This window comes from Peromyscus maniculatus, chromosome 16, assembly GCF_049852395.1.
Source record: "Peromyscus maniculatus bairdii isolate BWxNUB_F1_BW_parent chromosome 16, HU_Pman_BW_mat_3.1, whole genome shotgun sequence".
NCBI classification, from domain to species: domain Eukaryota; kingdom Metazoa; phylum Chordata; class Mammalia; order Rodentia; family Cricetidae; genus Peromyscus; species Peromyscus maniculatus.
In genome coordinates, this window is record NC_134867.1 from 15,868,622 (window position 1) to 15,883,858 (window position 15,237).

The 15,237-nt window shown below is 46.1% G+C and overlaps 1 protein-coding gene and 1 long non-coding RNA gene across 6 annotated transcripts in view; one reads left to right on the top strand and one right to left on the bottom strand.

The window, feature by feature from the left end:
- The window catches only part of LOC121823130 (uncharacterized), a 126,865-nt gene that overhangs the window by 92,944 nt on the left and 18,684 nt on the right, over positions 1 to 15,237 (top strand). The gene's annotated exons all lie outside the window — the stretch shown is intronic.
- The window catches only part of Traf3ip2 (TRAF3 interacting protein 2), a 43,627-nt gene that overhangs the window by 3,855 nt on the left and 24,535 nt on the right, over positions 1 to 15,237 (bottom strand). For 2 of the 5 annotated variants that reach the window (XM_006984303.4, XM_042262054.2), the window contains exons 4-7: positions 11,690 to 11,868; positions 9,676 to 9,764; positions 4,848 to 4,916; positions 3,674 to 3,790 (exon numbers count right to left, since the gene is read on the bottom strand). In XM_006984303.4, coding sequence (XP_006984365.2) covers positions 3,674 to 3,790; positions 4,848 to 4,916; positions 9,676 to 9,764; positions 11,690 to 11,868 — 454 coding nt within the window. Of the gene's footprint in view, positions 1 to 3,673; positions 3,791 to 4,060; positions 4,194 to 4,333; positions 4,577 to 4,847; positions 4,917 to 9,675; positions 9,765 to 11,689; positions 11,869 to 15,237 lie in introns of those variants that run through there. The other 3 variants (XM_076552426.1, XM_016002790.3, XM_016002792.3) reach the window with 3 other exon arrangements.

The window sequence follows — 15,237 nt, forward strand, 5'->3', positions numbered from 1 at the left end:
AAGCCATTCTAATAAATTCCTTTCTCTCTCTCTCTCTCTCCTTGTAGTGTGTGTGTGTGTGTGTGTGTGTGTGTGTGTGTGTAAGTTCTGCTCCTCTAGAGATCCCTGAGTAGTACAACCACTTACTGAAGGCCTGTTAAAAACCACATTCTAGGGACCAGAAAGCTGGCTTAGCAGGGACAGATGTTTGCTGCCATGCCTGACAAGCTAAGTTCTGTCCCTGGAGCCCACAGGGTGGAAGGAGAGAACTGACTCCTGCAAATTCTCCTCTGACCTCCACTTCAGTGACAAATTCATGTGCACGTGTACACGTGTGCACATGCATACACATACACAGAATGAATGAATGAATAATAAATAAATAAGGATTTTAAGTTAGGTTCTGGCCAGGACCCTGGATTTCCTTGTTGATTTGTTGGTTGGGTTTCTTTGAGTCAGGGTCTCATGTGTAGCCTGGACTGGCCTGGAACTCACTGTGTCGCTCAGGTTGGGTTCGAACACCTAGTAGTCCTTCTTTGTCAGCTGCCTGAGTGTTGACTTTGGGTTTTGAGGAATAGGAGTGTGCAGGGGCTGGGCCACCTCAGTTCATGAGAGCAGGCTATCGTGTCTCTCCCAGTTCTGTAGCCAATAATATAATTAGCTTTCCATAGCCACGTATGGGAGTATTTATAAATTTATATTATGGAAATGAGTAAAATGCTCAAACCCAGGATTTTTTTTTTTAAGAGCCTGTTTAGCAGAGTACCTCTGATACAATTTGGATAATCCTCCCAGAGCTAGCAACTAATGAGCAAGCAGGAAGGAAAATTACCAAGCAGAGGACAGCAGAGTGTGAACAATTGCTGTGGAGGCTCAGGATGGGGCTCTCTGTTCTGCCTCAGCGAGTGGAGGACAGTAACAGGGGAGGGGTCACCGGGCATGAAGAAGAGTCTGGTCAGGTAAGGAAAAATGGGGAGAAGGCAAGGGCAGAGGCATGAGCGCCTGCCCAGGAGGAAGTGTGGTAAGGTGGCTGGAACCGTCTAGCGATCCACTTCTGGAGCACAGATGGCGGAGGGGCGAGGAAATCAGCCAGGAAGGGCCCAGCCTGTCAGGCCTGAGGTTCCTCACCAGATCCATCAGATTTCACACTCTGGTCACCCAAGAGGATTTAGCTACAAGAACTCTATCAAAATCAGAATTTTCAGTATCGGGGAGTTAAAGTCCTCCAAATCCCAAGACTGGCATGGAGCTTTCAGCTAGCTGATGGCAAGGAGAACAAGGAATTATGTCTCCCGAACAATTTCACCTTCCAATTGATTTCTATAAGTGCGAAGCTTTTGTTGTGCATGGAAATAAAAACAAGAAGAAAGTGAATGTGGAAATACAGACAAGCCTCTCCCCAGCACCCACTCTCACAGATATACACAACACAGATCTGCCACAGGGGCTTTTCTCAGCGCCATCTCCCTTCAAAACACAAAAGACAACACCAAAAGCATGCGCTGCGCTGACCCGAGTACTGTGCAGTTCAGGGTCTAAGCATGCTATTGCAGAGTAAGCGCCTATAGGGAAGGGCATGGGCTCTGCTAAGATAAAAGCAGAGCTGGGTTTCATGTCTGACTTCCAGGGCACTGTATACTATTCGGTCTGTCAAGGACTAGCCCTCAGTGGTATGTTTTATTTTCTCTCCCACTTCCTCTGAGGCACTGGCTTTCTAATGAGCTCGCTTGATGAAATTACGCATTGGTGTCTGGAGGAAGCCACGAAGTCAGCCCAGGGATAGGGAGAGCTCCTATATCTGGTTTTTGTTTGTTTGTTTGTTTTGTTTTGTTTTTCGAGACAGGGTTTCTCTGCGTAGCTTTGCGCCTTTCCTGGAACTCACTTGGTAGCCCAGGCTGGCCTCGAACTCACAGAGATCCGCCTGCCTGTGCCTCCCTGAGTGCTGGGATTAAAGGCGTGCGCCACCACCTATATCTGACGGCACATCCAGTCCCTCCTGAGATGGGGAAGAGCTTAAGACATTAGGGCCAAGAAACCAAATTTGGAGACCGCGTGGTTACAGCTGGCATGGTCCTCGAAGCTCGGGTTGAACTGTGTGTATTACTGGATGGCCTTGCCATACACCAGCACAACTAAGCAGATTTCCCCAGGAACTGGTAGGGACCTGGAGTCCTTCCCAAGTATCAGCTGCTTGGCTCCTGGGACTGGGCAGGTTCTTAGAGATATAGACAGAATATCAATGTTCTGGGAAATGTCCAGACATGATACAGACAGCTAAGGGATAGGAGCACCCAGATCCAGTCATGACCTTTATAGATACGTTTATTTCTAGGAGTGCTATTTTTCAGGATCCTGACCACAGGCTAGCACTAGGTAAGACCGGACAGGAGGCAGACTTAGCCCCAGACCCTTGGCCTGACCCCTGTATCTTGCCACCTTGCTTAGCTTCTGCTTTGGGTTTTGAGCTCAACAAGTGGTCCACATTTGGTGGAAGCGGTGATGGAGATCTTAGAGACCCAGATGATGAGGATGCTGCTTCCACGGCTACCCTGCCCTCTTGGGATGCTCTGGACCACAGGGCGGACAGCATTTAACTTGGCTTCCTCTGAGGTAAAGGTGTCTTGAGACTGCTGGCTGCTTCCTGCCCTGGGCTGCGCAGTCCTTGCATCTGGGCCACTTCCAATGATACATTATTCCACATCCTCACACAGGATAAGAACTGATGCTAGGATTAAGAGTTCAAGTCCAGGGATTTCCCTACTTTCTCAAATCTCAGGATCCTTGGTAAGTAAACAAGCCAGAGAAACCAGCTCTAGGTTGGGAAGCTCAGGACCGGTCCCACCCTTAGACATAAAGGCACCTACTAGGGATTCCACAGGACAGTTTGAAGGTCACAGATCTAGCCTGGCTTCTAGCTAAACAGAAATGGTCTGCACAGTATCTCTAAACCCACAAAGGACAAGAAGTCAGCTAGGCCATAAAATAGCTCGTTCTAAAGCTGGGCAGTAGTTTCTCTCAGATGCTGAGCAAGTTGATTCCTTCTAAATCCCCCCCATGGGTTAAGTTTAACCAGGCCCCATAGTGTAGGTCTGGCAGCAGAATGCTTCCTACCTATCACAAACTAAGAACAGTCTCTCCGGTTAGGTGTTTTCTGTGTGCCAGATACTTTAAACATTACTTCATTTATCTTCACAGAATTGCACGCACTAGTGATCCATGTTATGAACAGGGTTGCAGGAGGGCAACATTCAAGTATGTGGGCCGAGGTCATAGAGCCTGTACTTAGGAAACTAGTGTGACCCAGGCTTTTCTGGTATGACAGAAGTGTCCTTCCAGCTCTGCACCTTGCTCCTCTGAAAAAGCAAGGGACAGAATGTAACAGCTACAGTAACCTTCTCCCCTCCTAAGGTTTCCCATTTGTTGGTAAACGGCCGAGTGAGCAACGCTCTGCTTTTTAGGACCTTGATTGACATCTCCTAGTTACTGACAGGACCAGTTGAGTACTGGGCAGAGGAGTGGTGTTTCTCCATGGGTCTCCAAGTGTACAGAGCCATAACCAAAACAATGTCTCCTGACATGGGGGGCCGGAGACTCTCCCCCTAACACCCTGCCACCTTGAGTGAAAAGCATCCTCCCTGGAGACGGTCCCGGTTCCAGAGGAGCAGCCAGGCACTGTGGTGCCCTCACCACTCACCATCCGATGGATGTACTTAGTATGTAAGCCATGCTCGTCGTCGTCCAGCTGCGACTCGGCGCCTTCCACATCCTGTTTGTATTTGGGACTGATTGCTACAATTATCATCACTGTCTTCTGTTAATGAGAAGGAGAAAAGCATGTTTATGGAAGTGGGAAGTGTGGTTCATTTGGTGAAGACCAGCTGGAAAGTGGCCAGCAGGACCATAAGCGGTCCCTGACCTGCTGGCGGGTACAGGGCCAATCCCTCTCTCCGAAATCAGAAGGCACCAGCCCCCCGCCCCCAGGCATGCTGTCATCTTCGCTCCTCCCCATTGCCTCCATGCCCAGCACCCCACAAACACACAGGGCAAAGGCTCTGAGAGGAATCCTCCCATCTTCCACAACCTTCGCTAGTAGGCATCTCGTGAAAGCCTAAATCACCGAATCTGCATGGAGGCAGAAAGGCGCTAGCTACCACCGCATGCACAGGAAAGTGCCCTTCCTCCCTGCAGCCCGATGCGAGCTGTCAGTCACTCTGCTCCTCCACTGCCCTGCTTTTCCTGTGCACATTAGCACAGCCAGGAGGAGCAGACCCTTCAGCACAAAGCAAACACCAGGCTGCAGCAGACAAAAGGAAAGCCAAGACCCAGCCTGCTGCGACTCCCACCCCACACCCACTCCTGCCCGAAGAAGCAGCCGGACGCGGACATGCTGGCAGCAATCCATTTCTGTCTTGTTAAAGCACAAGGTGTCCCAGTGGCCAATATAGATTCTGTCTGTGGAAACCGAATCACAGGGCTGCAAGTAGGTGCCCTGGGGTGGCATGCTAAAGAAACCTCTTTAGCCCAGCCCTACAGAAACACTGGGAAAGGCCCCAGATTCAGCTGGATTCTGCCCCGCCCCCCAGCGCTTTCATTTCCTCTTTTCCTATTCTGCTCTAGAAATTGTTTGCACTGATTGTTATCAACCACCTGTGTCTGGTTTGACCGTTATTTCCTGCCTCTGCGTGTCCAGGAGGGCGACCCCATCCTTCCTTTCCAAGTCTTTGCATGGCTTCCAACAAGAGAGGCTTTGTCAGACTTCCTCAGGCTCAGACTTTGGGAGAGCATCAGGGTTTCTTCTGTGAAATAGCTTCACAAGCTAATTGTTTTTCTCGCCGGCACACATCCTCAGAATTTAGGAATATACTTACATCTCGAAGGTAGCGTTCCATCCATTTGATGATATCAATACCCCGGATTCTATCCTCAAATATGTCAATCTGCAGGGAAAGGATGAGAGGAGGTGTTCTTAATGAGGGTCGTCCCTGGGTGCAGAGCTCAAGAAAACACAAGAAGCAACACACCCCTGCAACCCTGGACTAGAGCTCTGTATAAAAGGTAGAATACGCCGGGCGGTGGTGGCGTACGCCTTTAATCCCAGCACTCGGGAGGCAGAGGCAGGCGGATCTCTGTGAGTTCGAGGCCAGCCTGGTCTACTGAGCGAGATCTGGGAAAGGTGCAAAGCTACACAGAGAAACCCTGACTTGAAAAACCAACCCAAAAAAAAGGTAGTCCAAACAATGAAACACAAGCATCAGGAAATAAGCCCTATTTCAGCATTCGTAGAAATTTAAGTTTATAATATCCATAATTAGGATGTAGTGATTCATATCAAAATGTGTCTGCAGCCATACAATAATTTTATGTTAAAAAAAATCCGAAGGACACAGTATATCACTAAATTGGATCTAAGCCAGGAAGGCAGAAAATAGTACACTGCTGTGTCTGTAATTTGAAAAATTGAAAGGCAGATTCTAAAACTTCAATGGATATGTAGTGTGCAAATGCTGAGACACAACTGTGGTGTGTGACCTGGGTTAGTCGGGTCATGATTACAGCATTATGTCCAGCTTCAATTACCCATTTCAAAAGGATTGTATGAAACTTGGGTGTAATCCAAAGAACAGTCACAAAAACAATTACTGAGCCGGTAGGGAGGGGCTAAGGGTGAAAGTCAAGGCGAACTCCGGGGCTTTGATAAGACTCAGACTATTATTATTAGGTAATAGTCCTTTAGGTATTAGAAGTGCAGAAAAATCTAATCATTTATGTTATAGAAGGTCCAAATCTCAATCTCCCCCGCTCTTGCTCTCTCTCTCCTCTCTCCCCTCTCCCCTCTCCCCTCTCCCCTCCCCTCCCTTCCCCTCCCCTCTTCTCTCTTTCTCTCTCTCTCTCTCTCTCCTGGGTGTGCATGTGACGTATACAAGGCGCTCCTGATGGGAAGAGGGACTACCGAATATAGTAGAGTAGATGACATCCGGAGAAGGTCTTTGGGGATGGGTTATTTGATCAGCCTCCCTGCACCCATGGTGATCACCCTAGGGTTACCCTGCTGTTCAGAACTGACCAAACCAAGTCTCAACTATTCGTCAAGCGTCCGGAGCCAGTGACTGTCTTTCCCCCACATGCTCTGTCTACTCCACTCCCCACATAGTTCCCTTGTACCCTAACAGCACAGCAGACACCCCTCTGCTCTGTAAGTCACACTGACTTCCCCTTCGCATCAGCTGATTCTCATTTTGGCCACTAGTAGCAAACACATTATAACATTCTTTCATTTTACTCAGCGTCTCATTTATGACCTCCTCGTCTTCAGATCCTGCTTCTAAGTTCCCTGTACAAATGGACTATGTGTTTACTTAACTGTCATGTCTATAGAGTACATAATACAAACTTGGAATGTATTCCTTTACTGATAGAACATTTAAAAAATGGAATAGCTTTCCTTTGGGTTGGATGATCTTTCTTTTTAAGACAAGGTCTCACTGTTGCTCTAGCTGGCCTAGAACTTGCTATGTAGACCAGGCTGGCCTTGAACTCACGGAGACCCACCTGTCTCTGTCTCAGGGCTGCTGGAACTAAAGGCGTGCACCACCAAGCTAAGCTTGATTTATGTGTTAGCATCAGCATGTTGTCATGAGCCTGCTCTTCCAGTACAGGAAGCTAAAGCAGGAGTTTTGAGAGTTTGTGACTAATCAGGTCTGCACTGAAAAATGTCTCAAAAAGTGAAAACAAAAACCAAGATAATAATGTCTGTTCTGGCTAAAGACTGCACCGATCTGTGATGATGCCAGTAATCCATTCCATTTCACACTGGGGATGGGCAGCTTGGCTTCTGTTCCCGGCTCTGCTGCTTTTCACCTTCATGACTGTGGTTATGACGATTTAATAACAACACAGAAAAGACATACATCATGATGCCAGACGTGAGGTTAGCACACCATAAATGGTCCTTACTGTCCGTCACAGGGGTCGTTGCCTGCTACAGAGACAGACATTCTGGGCGGTGTCTGCCTCTCTAGATTTCCATCAGCGTCTGCTGCACCTGTCAGGACAAGTTTTCTACATTGCGGCTGCTATGAGCTAATTGTGTCCCTGAAATGTATATGTTAGCTGGAAGTGGTGGCTTACACTTGCGATCTCACCACTCAGGAGGTTGACATAGGGGAATTGTCAGCTTGGGCTGTAAAGTGAGATCCTATCTCAAAAAATAAAATGAGAATTAAGTTTTGGAAACTTTCCTATTACCTCCTAATGTGACTGGATTTAGAGACAGGGCCTCTCAGAAGATAATTCAGGTAAAAGGAGGTGCTGGGTGAGCCCCACTCCCATAGGGTTGGTGTGCATGGAAGAAGAGAGAATTAGTACACGGGTCTGTGGACACACAGGGGAGGGGCCATGTGAGAACAGAGAGGATGGCCACCTGAAGCCAAAGGAGAGGATCCCAGATGAAACCAACCTTGTTTCAACAGTGTTCTTGGCCTTCCAGCCTCCAGAACTGTTGAAACTGAGCTTCTGCCTAAGCACCCTATCTAGAGTATCTTCTGGCTGACTTACACAGCTACCCTCTTCAAGTTCCAGGCTCCTTTAGTGTCTCTTTAGTGACTGTGTCCTGCTAGTGGCGGGACATGACACGATTCCCTAAGATTTCCTAAAACCTACCTGAACCTTTATGCTGTTTTTTTTTTTAATTAAACTCTCATTAAATTACTCATTGTTTTATTTCACTGAGAGGATCCCTACTGTGGATATCGCTCTATATAAATAAAACACTGATTGGCCAATAGCCAGACAGGAAGTATAGGTGGGACTAACAGAAAGGAGAATGGAGGAAACAGGAAGAGAAGAGAGAGACTGGCTGGAGCCGCCACCAGGACAAGGAAGATGTAAGGTACCAATAAGCCACGAGCTGCATGGCAAAGTATAGATTAATAGAAATGGGCTAAATATAAGAGTAAGAGCTAGACAATGATAGGCCTGAGCTAATGGCCAAGCAGTTAAGTTATGTAAGAGTCTGTGTGATTATTTTATAAGTGGGCTCCGGGACTGGCGGGACTTGGTGGGAGCTGGAGAGAAATTCTCCAGCTACAGATCCCGATGTATCGTTTGTAACACATAGCTGTTCCCAAACACAGGCTTTGGAGGATAAGGGTCAGGGGCACATTTAAATTCCCCCTGAACTGCCCCTGACTAGGGGCGTTTTTAAGGTTAAAAACCCTGGCTATTCTCCAGGGGCAGTCAGAATCTGTATGTTTACATTTGGAAAGGAGAAAGTAAGATCTTGTATGTTGCCTCATGTCTCATGATTTGATTTTTACATCACAGTTGCCCCAGCCCACTGCCTTATTCTGGAAACGAGAAAGTGAAATGTTAGTCTAGAGGGATGTGAAGTCGAATTGCATAAATTGTAAGCATCTTTGAAAAAAAAATAGGCTCTTCTATTTATAGGAAGTATTATAGGAAAAAACATTGAAATAAAAACTACTAAACAATGCTAAGCCACCTCTTTATTCTTTAATTTGTAGGTATTCCTCTTTAGCCTCCAACATCTGTATTTCACTGATTTTTCACTCTCCTTTGGAATTCACTGCTGCTGAATGTCTAGGAGAGGCTTCTGGGAAGGAGGTAATCTTAATGTTTGAGGAGAGCCAGCCCTCCGAGTAGCAACCTGTGGTATTTTGTTTATCTTAAGGAAGAATGTTCATGGCTTTAAGCTGTGTTGTTTCAGAGGCTGGCAGGGAGACAGAAAGATTATGTGCTTGAGAATTTGGGGCCCAAGATTACAATGGACCTACAGGGGTGAAGTAGGGCCATCTCTCTTAGACAGAGCCGAGGCCATGTCTTCCCTGTCCAGAAAACCACTCCTGAAACAAGGTAGAGAAGGGAAGCTGTGTGTAGTGGGGTCCCACGGCTCTATTTCAAGCTTCATATTCTGGTACAGAGTGGAGGGTCTGGTTTGGTAAAAAACCACCTCGGTGAGCTTGCAGCCTCCTGTACCACAGGTGGCATGTTGGTGGTGGGTGTGGTTGGTGAGCAAGGGCAAAGGCAGAGGATACAGCAAAAGCCAGGCCTCCCCTTCAGCTAGGACCAGCAGGACCAACAGTGGAGGTTAGCACTATGGACGTTTGGAGGAAAAATGTTGGAGACTTCGGGCAGTTTAAAATGTGGTGGAATAACGTGAGTGAGGCCCTGGCCTTGACTCCCCGTACCAAATAAATAAATAGGTACCCAGAATTTAATTATCCAAATCCATATGCATTTAGCTCATGATCACATAAATAAAAAAATCAACTGTTCATTGATTGGCTTGATCTGTTTGGGAGGCATCTAGGCAGTGGGACCGGGTCCTGTGCTCATTGCTGTTTGAGTTGGCTGTTTGAAACCTGGAGCTTATGCAGGGACGCTTGGCTCAGCCTGGGAGGAGGGGACTGGACCTTCCTGGACTGAGTCTACCAGGTTGATTACAGTCCTCGGGGGAGGCTTTGCACTGGAGGAGGTGGGAATGGGGGGTGGGCTGGGGGGAAGGGGAGGGGGCAGGAGAGGGGGGGGGAACAGGGGAACCCATGGCTGATACGTAGAACTGAATGGTATTGTAAAATAAAATAAAAGGAGAAAAAAAAATCAACTGTTCATACTTTATCATCATCATCACTATGTTCAACCGAACTGTTCAGTTTTCTCTTTGAATCAAATACTTACTGCCGTTTGGAAGCCGTTCACCAACAAAAAGTTCACCAATCTCACCACGTCCGTGGCTGCGTCCACAGAATAAGTGATAAAGACTTTCCCTAAGAGAAAAAACGTCAGGGCTGTTGAAACGGGTCAAATCCATCTGTAGCACCCAGCACTCCTAAGTGGTATGCATGGCCCTTTGTGTTGGAGGGTGGCCTGAGAGCGTCTGCCTGCAGTGGTGTGGATCGCCATCCTCTGTGACAAGGGCTGGGACCCGTCCAGGACAGAAGGGACACAGGAGAGTCCTGGCAGGCTGAGGGCAGCCTCAGAGGTCTTCTGGAACAGCACATGAGATGTTACCAAGTCTACCACCCACAGCCTGCGAGGCCTTTAAGCTCAGGTCACTGCCTTGTTTCTCAGAGACGCACTTGGCCCTGTGCCCAAGGAAAACACTCTCCCAGCAGGCTAAGAAGCTAAGGCTTGCTGAGGGGCCACCCAGCAGTGTCTGCTTTTGATCTCAGGATGCTCTCTGCTGCCCTGGACGGTTGTCTGACAAGACCAAGTAGGGAGTTGAGCGAGAAAGTGTTTCCATGCTCTCCCCCAGGCGACTCTTCTTTGGAGAAAGGTCAGGAAGCAGGAGCAGACTGACGCCCACCCAGATCAGAAATGGGAGTGCAGCTTCAGCTGTTTAAAGGGGAGCCACTGCCTCAGGGCAGTCCGGCATCGCAGGCATCCTCTTTCCTCCCCAAGCCATGGGCAGAGCTGCTCTGACAAGCTGACCCTGCCCAGCCAGAACCACAGTTTTCTCAGACTAAAGTATTGGGGAAATTACTTGGCTAGCAGCTTAATGTGGTAGACAGATAATCTGTACTGTTGCCTTTTAGTCTGGAACGAGCCAGTTAAATCTCAAGAAACCCTGAGGCAGAGGATAAAGAAGAAAGTTGCAGAAGAGAAGATGAGTCTGTATGCATTCGTCTGGCTGAGACTCTTCAGAACAGAAACACGCCTCTCAAATAGAAGTGTGTGCAGTGTATCCTGGCGGTAGCAACCAAGCAGCCAGGCGTATGTATGGGCAGCCTGACCCTTAGTCACCTCCGTATGTACTAACTTTCCTAGATTACAGGCCAGGCAGAATATTGGGACCGTACACCATGTAAGACCATGTCTGTCTACTCAGATATTTTTCTGATTGAAGTGTGTAAAATTTTAAGGTGCTCAGAAACAATTTTTTTTTTTTGCCTGAAAACCATGGCCCTCATTGTCAAAGAAGTCTTTTGGAGCTGTAAGTGATGACCAGTAGAGATTCCACAAGCAATTAGCAAAGCAAAGGCCTCCAGTTTGGTTCTGAGTGTCCCAGATCTGGAAAGAGTGAGCCTCTCCAGCAAAATAATTCATTAGCAGTGACTGATTTCTTAAGATTTCTGGAACTAAGAATCCTAACTGGCCTTACTCTCAGAACATTTTGGTAATATTTCAACATTTCTGGATCTAGCAGCAGAGTGTGGAAAACGAATCATCACCTGACATTGAACAGAATATTTCTTTAAACAAAAGGCTTAGTTTGCACTGGGGTGTGAAGCAGTATGGGAATGTGAGATGGCTGTGTTTTGGTTTGGTTTTTCCTTTTTCCAAGTAAGACTGCTCACTCCTACAGAAAATGACCTTGTTCTTGATAGCTGCTGCTATTTTACAGTGAGACACTGAGTTTCTACCCAGTGCCACATGGGCATCCGATCCATCTACCCAGGGGCACATCACTGAAGAGCAGCATTTAGAAAAGAAAAGAAATATGGGGGGAGGGGGTTCTTTGCTGTTTTCTACGTGTTAAGAAAAACCCAGTGGTAAGCAGTTTGGGAGCACTCCTTGTGAGGTTAGGATCACTAAAAACATCTAAAAACGGCTGGGTATTTTTAGAGTAAAAAGGGAAAAGGTAAATTTTGCTGTCTATGGAAAATATAACTGAGATTATGGATAAAGTGACTAAGCCAAACTCTTAAAGCAGAAAGCCTGACAAGAAGAAACCATGTTGCAAACAACTTACGTAATTCCTCTGGCAAATTGCTAGTTTTTAGAGTTCCTCGGGCTAGGGGGTTGCTAGGGGGTCTAGGCACAGCAGCTGGGGAGGGAGTCTGGGGACCCTGTGGTCTCAGCTCTGCAGGATGTTCCAAGGACGCCTCAGGAGCTCCAGCTCCATTAGACGGTGGGTGATAGAGCTGGTCCCTGCAAGGGAATAAGTTTACAGCCGGTTTTTATTTTCATTAGAAAGGCCAAGTTTGGGGAGACAGAAAGACTTCACACACTGTGGGCCATACCCACCCAGGAGCTCTCCTCTCTGTCTCCATTTCTTATCTGCCACAGAAGGGGGAAGAGTCCCATGAGGTTGCCTCTACAAACAGGTCAGCTGGCTGCCATATGTGAGGACCTGTGCTCAGGTCAAAAGAGGGAAGCAGGATTTGATTTCTCCATTCAAGGTCTGTCTAATTGGGAAAATAAATTCCATGTACGGGTCAGACAAGGTCACCGGCAAAACAAAATACTATGATGGGTGACAGAACGCTGATATTAAAGGCATTCAGGGCAAAAAGACACAACTTTTAGCTCATGATAACATTTCAAAAAGTTTCAAAAGTTTTTTGTTTTGTTTTGTTTTTTAAGCCACATAGGTTTAAAAGTATTTCTTTTCAACTCTGTCAGTGAAAGCCCTGACTGGTGACGTGGTCTTTATTGTGGTTTGGCCTGCCAGCATTCCTGGGAGCAGTGTGCCCAGGGGAACAATGGCATGAACTCCTGTGAGCGTTAGAAAACAAAGGACGTGCACGTCTTGTTTCTACCACTCTGGTTTCTCCTGACAAATAGCCACAGGTGTGTTTTCTGCAGAAGCATCCCCATGTGGCTGGATGTCGGGAACAAGGTGTGGCATCTCTTCTGCCACTGAAACTCTAGCAGGGGTGGAGTGGCCCTACCTTCTGCATCAGGTGCAGTTGTGCTGGAGGAGGGGGCAGCCTCTTAGTGGCTCCACTCTGGATCATCCCCTGAGCCTCCTCTAGCCTCCCATTCTATCAGCACACAGTTCCCCATATGAAGTCCCCTCTGCCTAGACTAGCTGAATGGGCAGGGAGGACGGCTCAGTTACAGAGGCACGTGCCGCCCAGGCTGGTGACCTGGGTTGGATCCTGGGACCTCTGTGGTGGACGGAGACAACCAACTCCCTGAGAGCTCCATCCCTGTGTGTGCCATGCCATGGCACACAAATGTGCACACACACACATACACACACACACACACACACACACACACACACACACACACACACACACAGAAGTAAGTGAATGATTAAAAAGTAACACAGCTAGAATGGTTTCTCTCTTCTGTAACTTCTAACTGGTAGGGAAATTAAAACTATACCTATAATGTTTTCTTCCTTTTAAAAAATCGAAGGCAAATACAGCAATATGTTAAAATCAGTGTAATGTTTCATATTATAAAAAGTTTAATGTTATGACTGTAAGTCTGTATATATACCCAATTTTAATAGATTTTTGCTTATGTTTTTACCCAAAAGTAATTTTAAAATTCTTAAAGTCTTATGTGATATGACTTAAATAAAACTTTAAAAAAAAAATCTCAACTACATTTCTAAAATTAGGATGTTTAGGGAATTTATATCTTCTATTTTCATAAATATTGAGCAAATGAGGCCTCTAAAAATATACTTTCAGCTGAGATTCATTTCTTTATTATTTATATTAAATCTTTTTATGCACAAAGTTGCTTCATGGTTATAAAAGATGATTACTCATTTGATAAATATTAAGGCCTTGATAATTATTCTGACTAATTTTAGGTCAACTTGACACAAACTGGAGTCATCTGAAAGGAGGGAGCCTCAGCTGAGAAAATACCTTCATAAGTGCTGGCGGTAGGCAAGCTTGTGAGGCATTTTCTCAATTAGTGCCTGATGGGGGAGGGTCCAGCCCATTGTGGGTGGTGCCATCCCTGGGATGCTGGTCCTGGGTGCTAGAAGAAAGCAGGCTGAGCAAACCACAATAAGCAAGCCAGTAAGCAGCACCCCTCCACGGCCTCTGCATCAGCTCCTGCCTCCAGGTTCCTGCCCTGTTTGAGTTCCTGTCCTGACTTCCTTTGATGAAGAACAGTAACATGGCAGCATAAGCCAAATAAACCCTTTCCTCCCCAAGTTGCTTTGCTCATGGTGTTTCGTCTCAGCAACAAAGTTGGTAACCATAACTAAGACAATCATGCTCAAAAACTCACATATAAATAATATCCTGAGAGTATTAATGGGAGTAAACTTCTGGTATTAATGTTCTGGTGGTTAGTGGTAGGAGAATTAGCTTTTTAGCTGGACGTTCTTCATCATCCTAAACTGATAATTCCAGGATATCAGAACAGGCTTAAATTGAAGCTATAGAAACATTTGCTGTGCAACACCTTTCAACTTTTCTATAAATCTAAATATTTTTCAAAATAAAGGCTTATTTTAGGACTGGGTATAGTGACTCATATCTGTAATCCCTGACACAGCATTGCTAGGAATTTGAGGCCAGTCTAGGCTGTGAGTTCTAGGCTAGCCTGGAGTAATCAGTGAGAGTTGATAGCTCAGAAAACAATAAACTTTTTGTTGTTGTTGTTGTTTTGTTTTTCAAGATAGGGTTTCTCTATGTAACAGTCCTGGCTGTCCTAGAACTTACTCTGTAGACCAGGCTGGCCTCGGATTCAGAAATCCACCTGCCTCTGCCTCCTGAGTGCTGGGATTAAAGGTGTGCACCACCGCTGCCTGGTAACAATAAAAAAATGTAAAAGTGTAAAATCCTAAGTGAAGCTCCAGGCTTCAGAATGTCCGTTCTAGCCGTCTAGAAGGTCATGGAGGTACACAGAGCCTGGGTTGGGCAAGTGCTTGTTAGAGTGGCAACTTTACTCTAGCTGTGGTTTTATTTGTGAGTTATTGAAAGCAATGGATTTTTTCATGTTTACCTTAAAAATTATGATTGCATCCCCTATTAAATACCAAACTGACTTGATAAAAAGACTTAGTTTTGTATGGTTTCATGAAATTTTACATATTTCTTGGTAGGAGTGTGTCTTGCTATGAAGTCCCATGTCACTTAGTTCCCTTATTTAAGCTGTGCGTTTCGGAAAGTGAAGGGTCTATCTGGAAGGAACTACAGAGATTTGTGGGCCTTGCAGTGAGGGGAAGCGGGCTTGGGCCTTGTTTGCCACTCTTAATAAAACTGACTTTTTTTCCCTTTGAATAAAATTTTTTTGGCTAATTGCCAATTTCTTTATCTCTGAAAAATCCACTTTAATAGGATTTTCAGATGTGATTCTGGTCTATAAAAACAGAATGCAGTTTTACTTTGAGTGCTACATGCAAGTTGTACTTGAAAAGAAGCAAACAGTTCATATTCTTTCTTTCCAGTTTTGTTCTAAAACAGGAAACTCCACTTGCTCCTGTGTGTTTTAGACACACAAGAGAAAAGGTAACCTTGAAGAAGAATTTGAAAAATAAAAACAGTAAGAAGAAAAACCACTAAGGGATGACTCAGGTAGAGGGTGAGCCTGTGCCCCCAG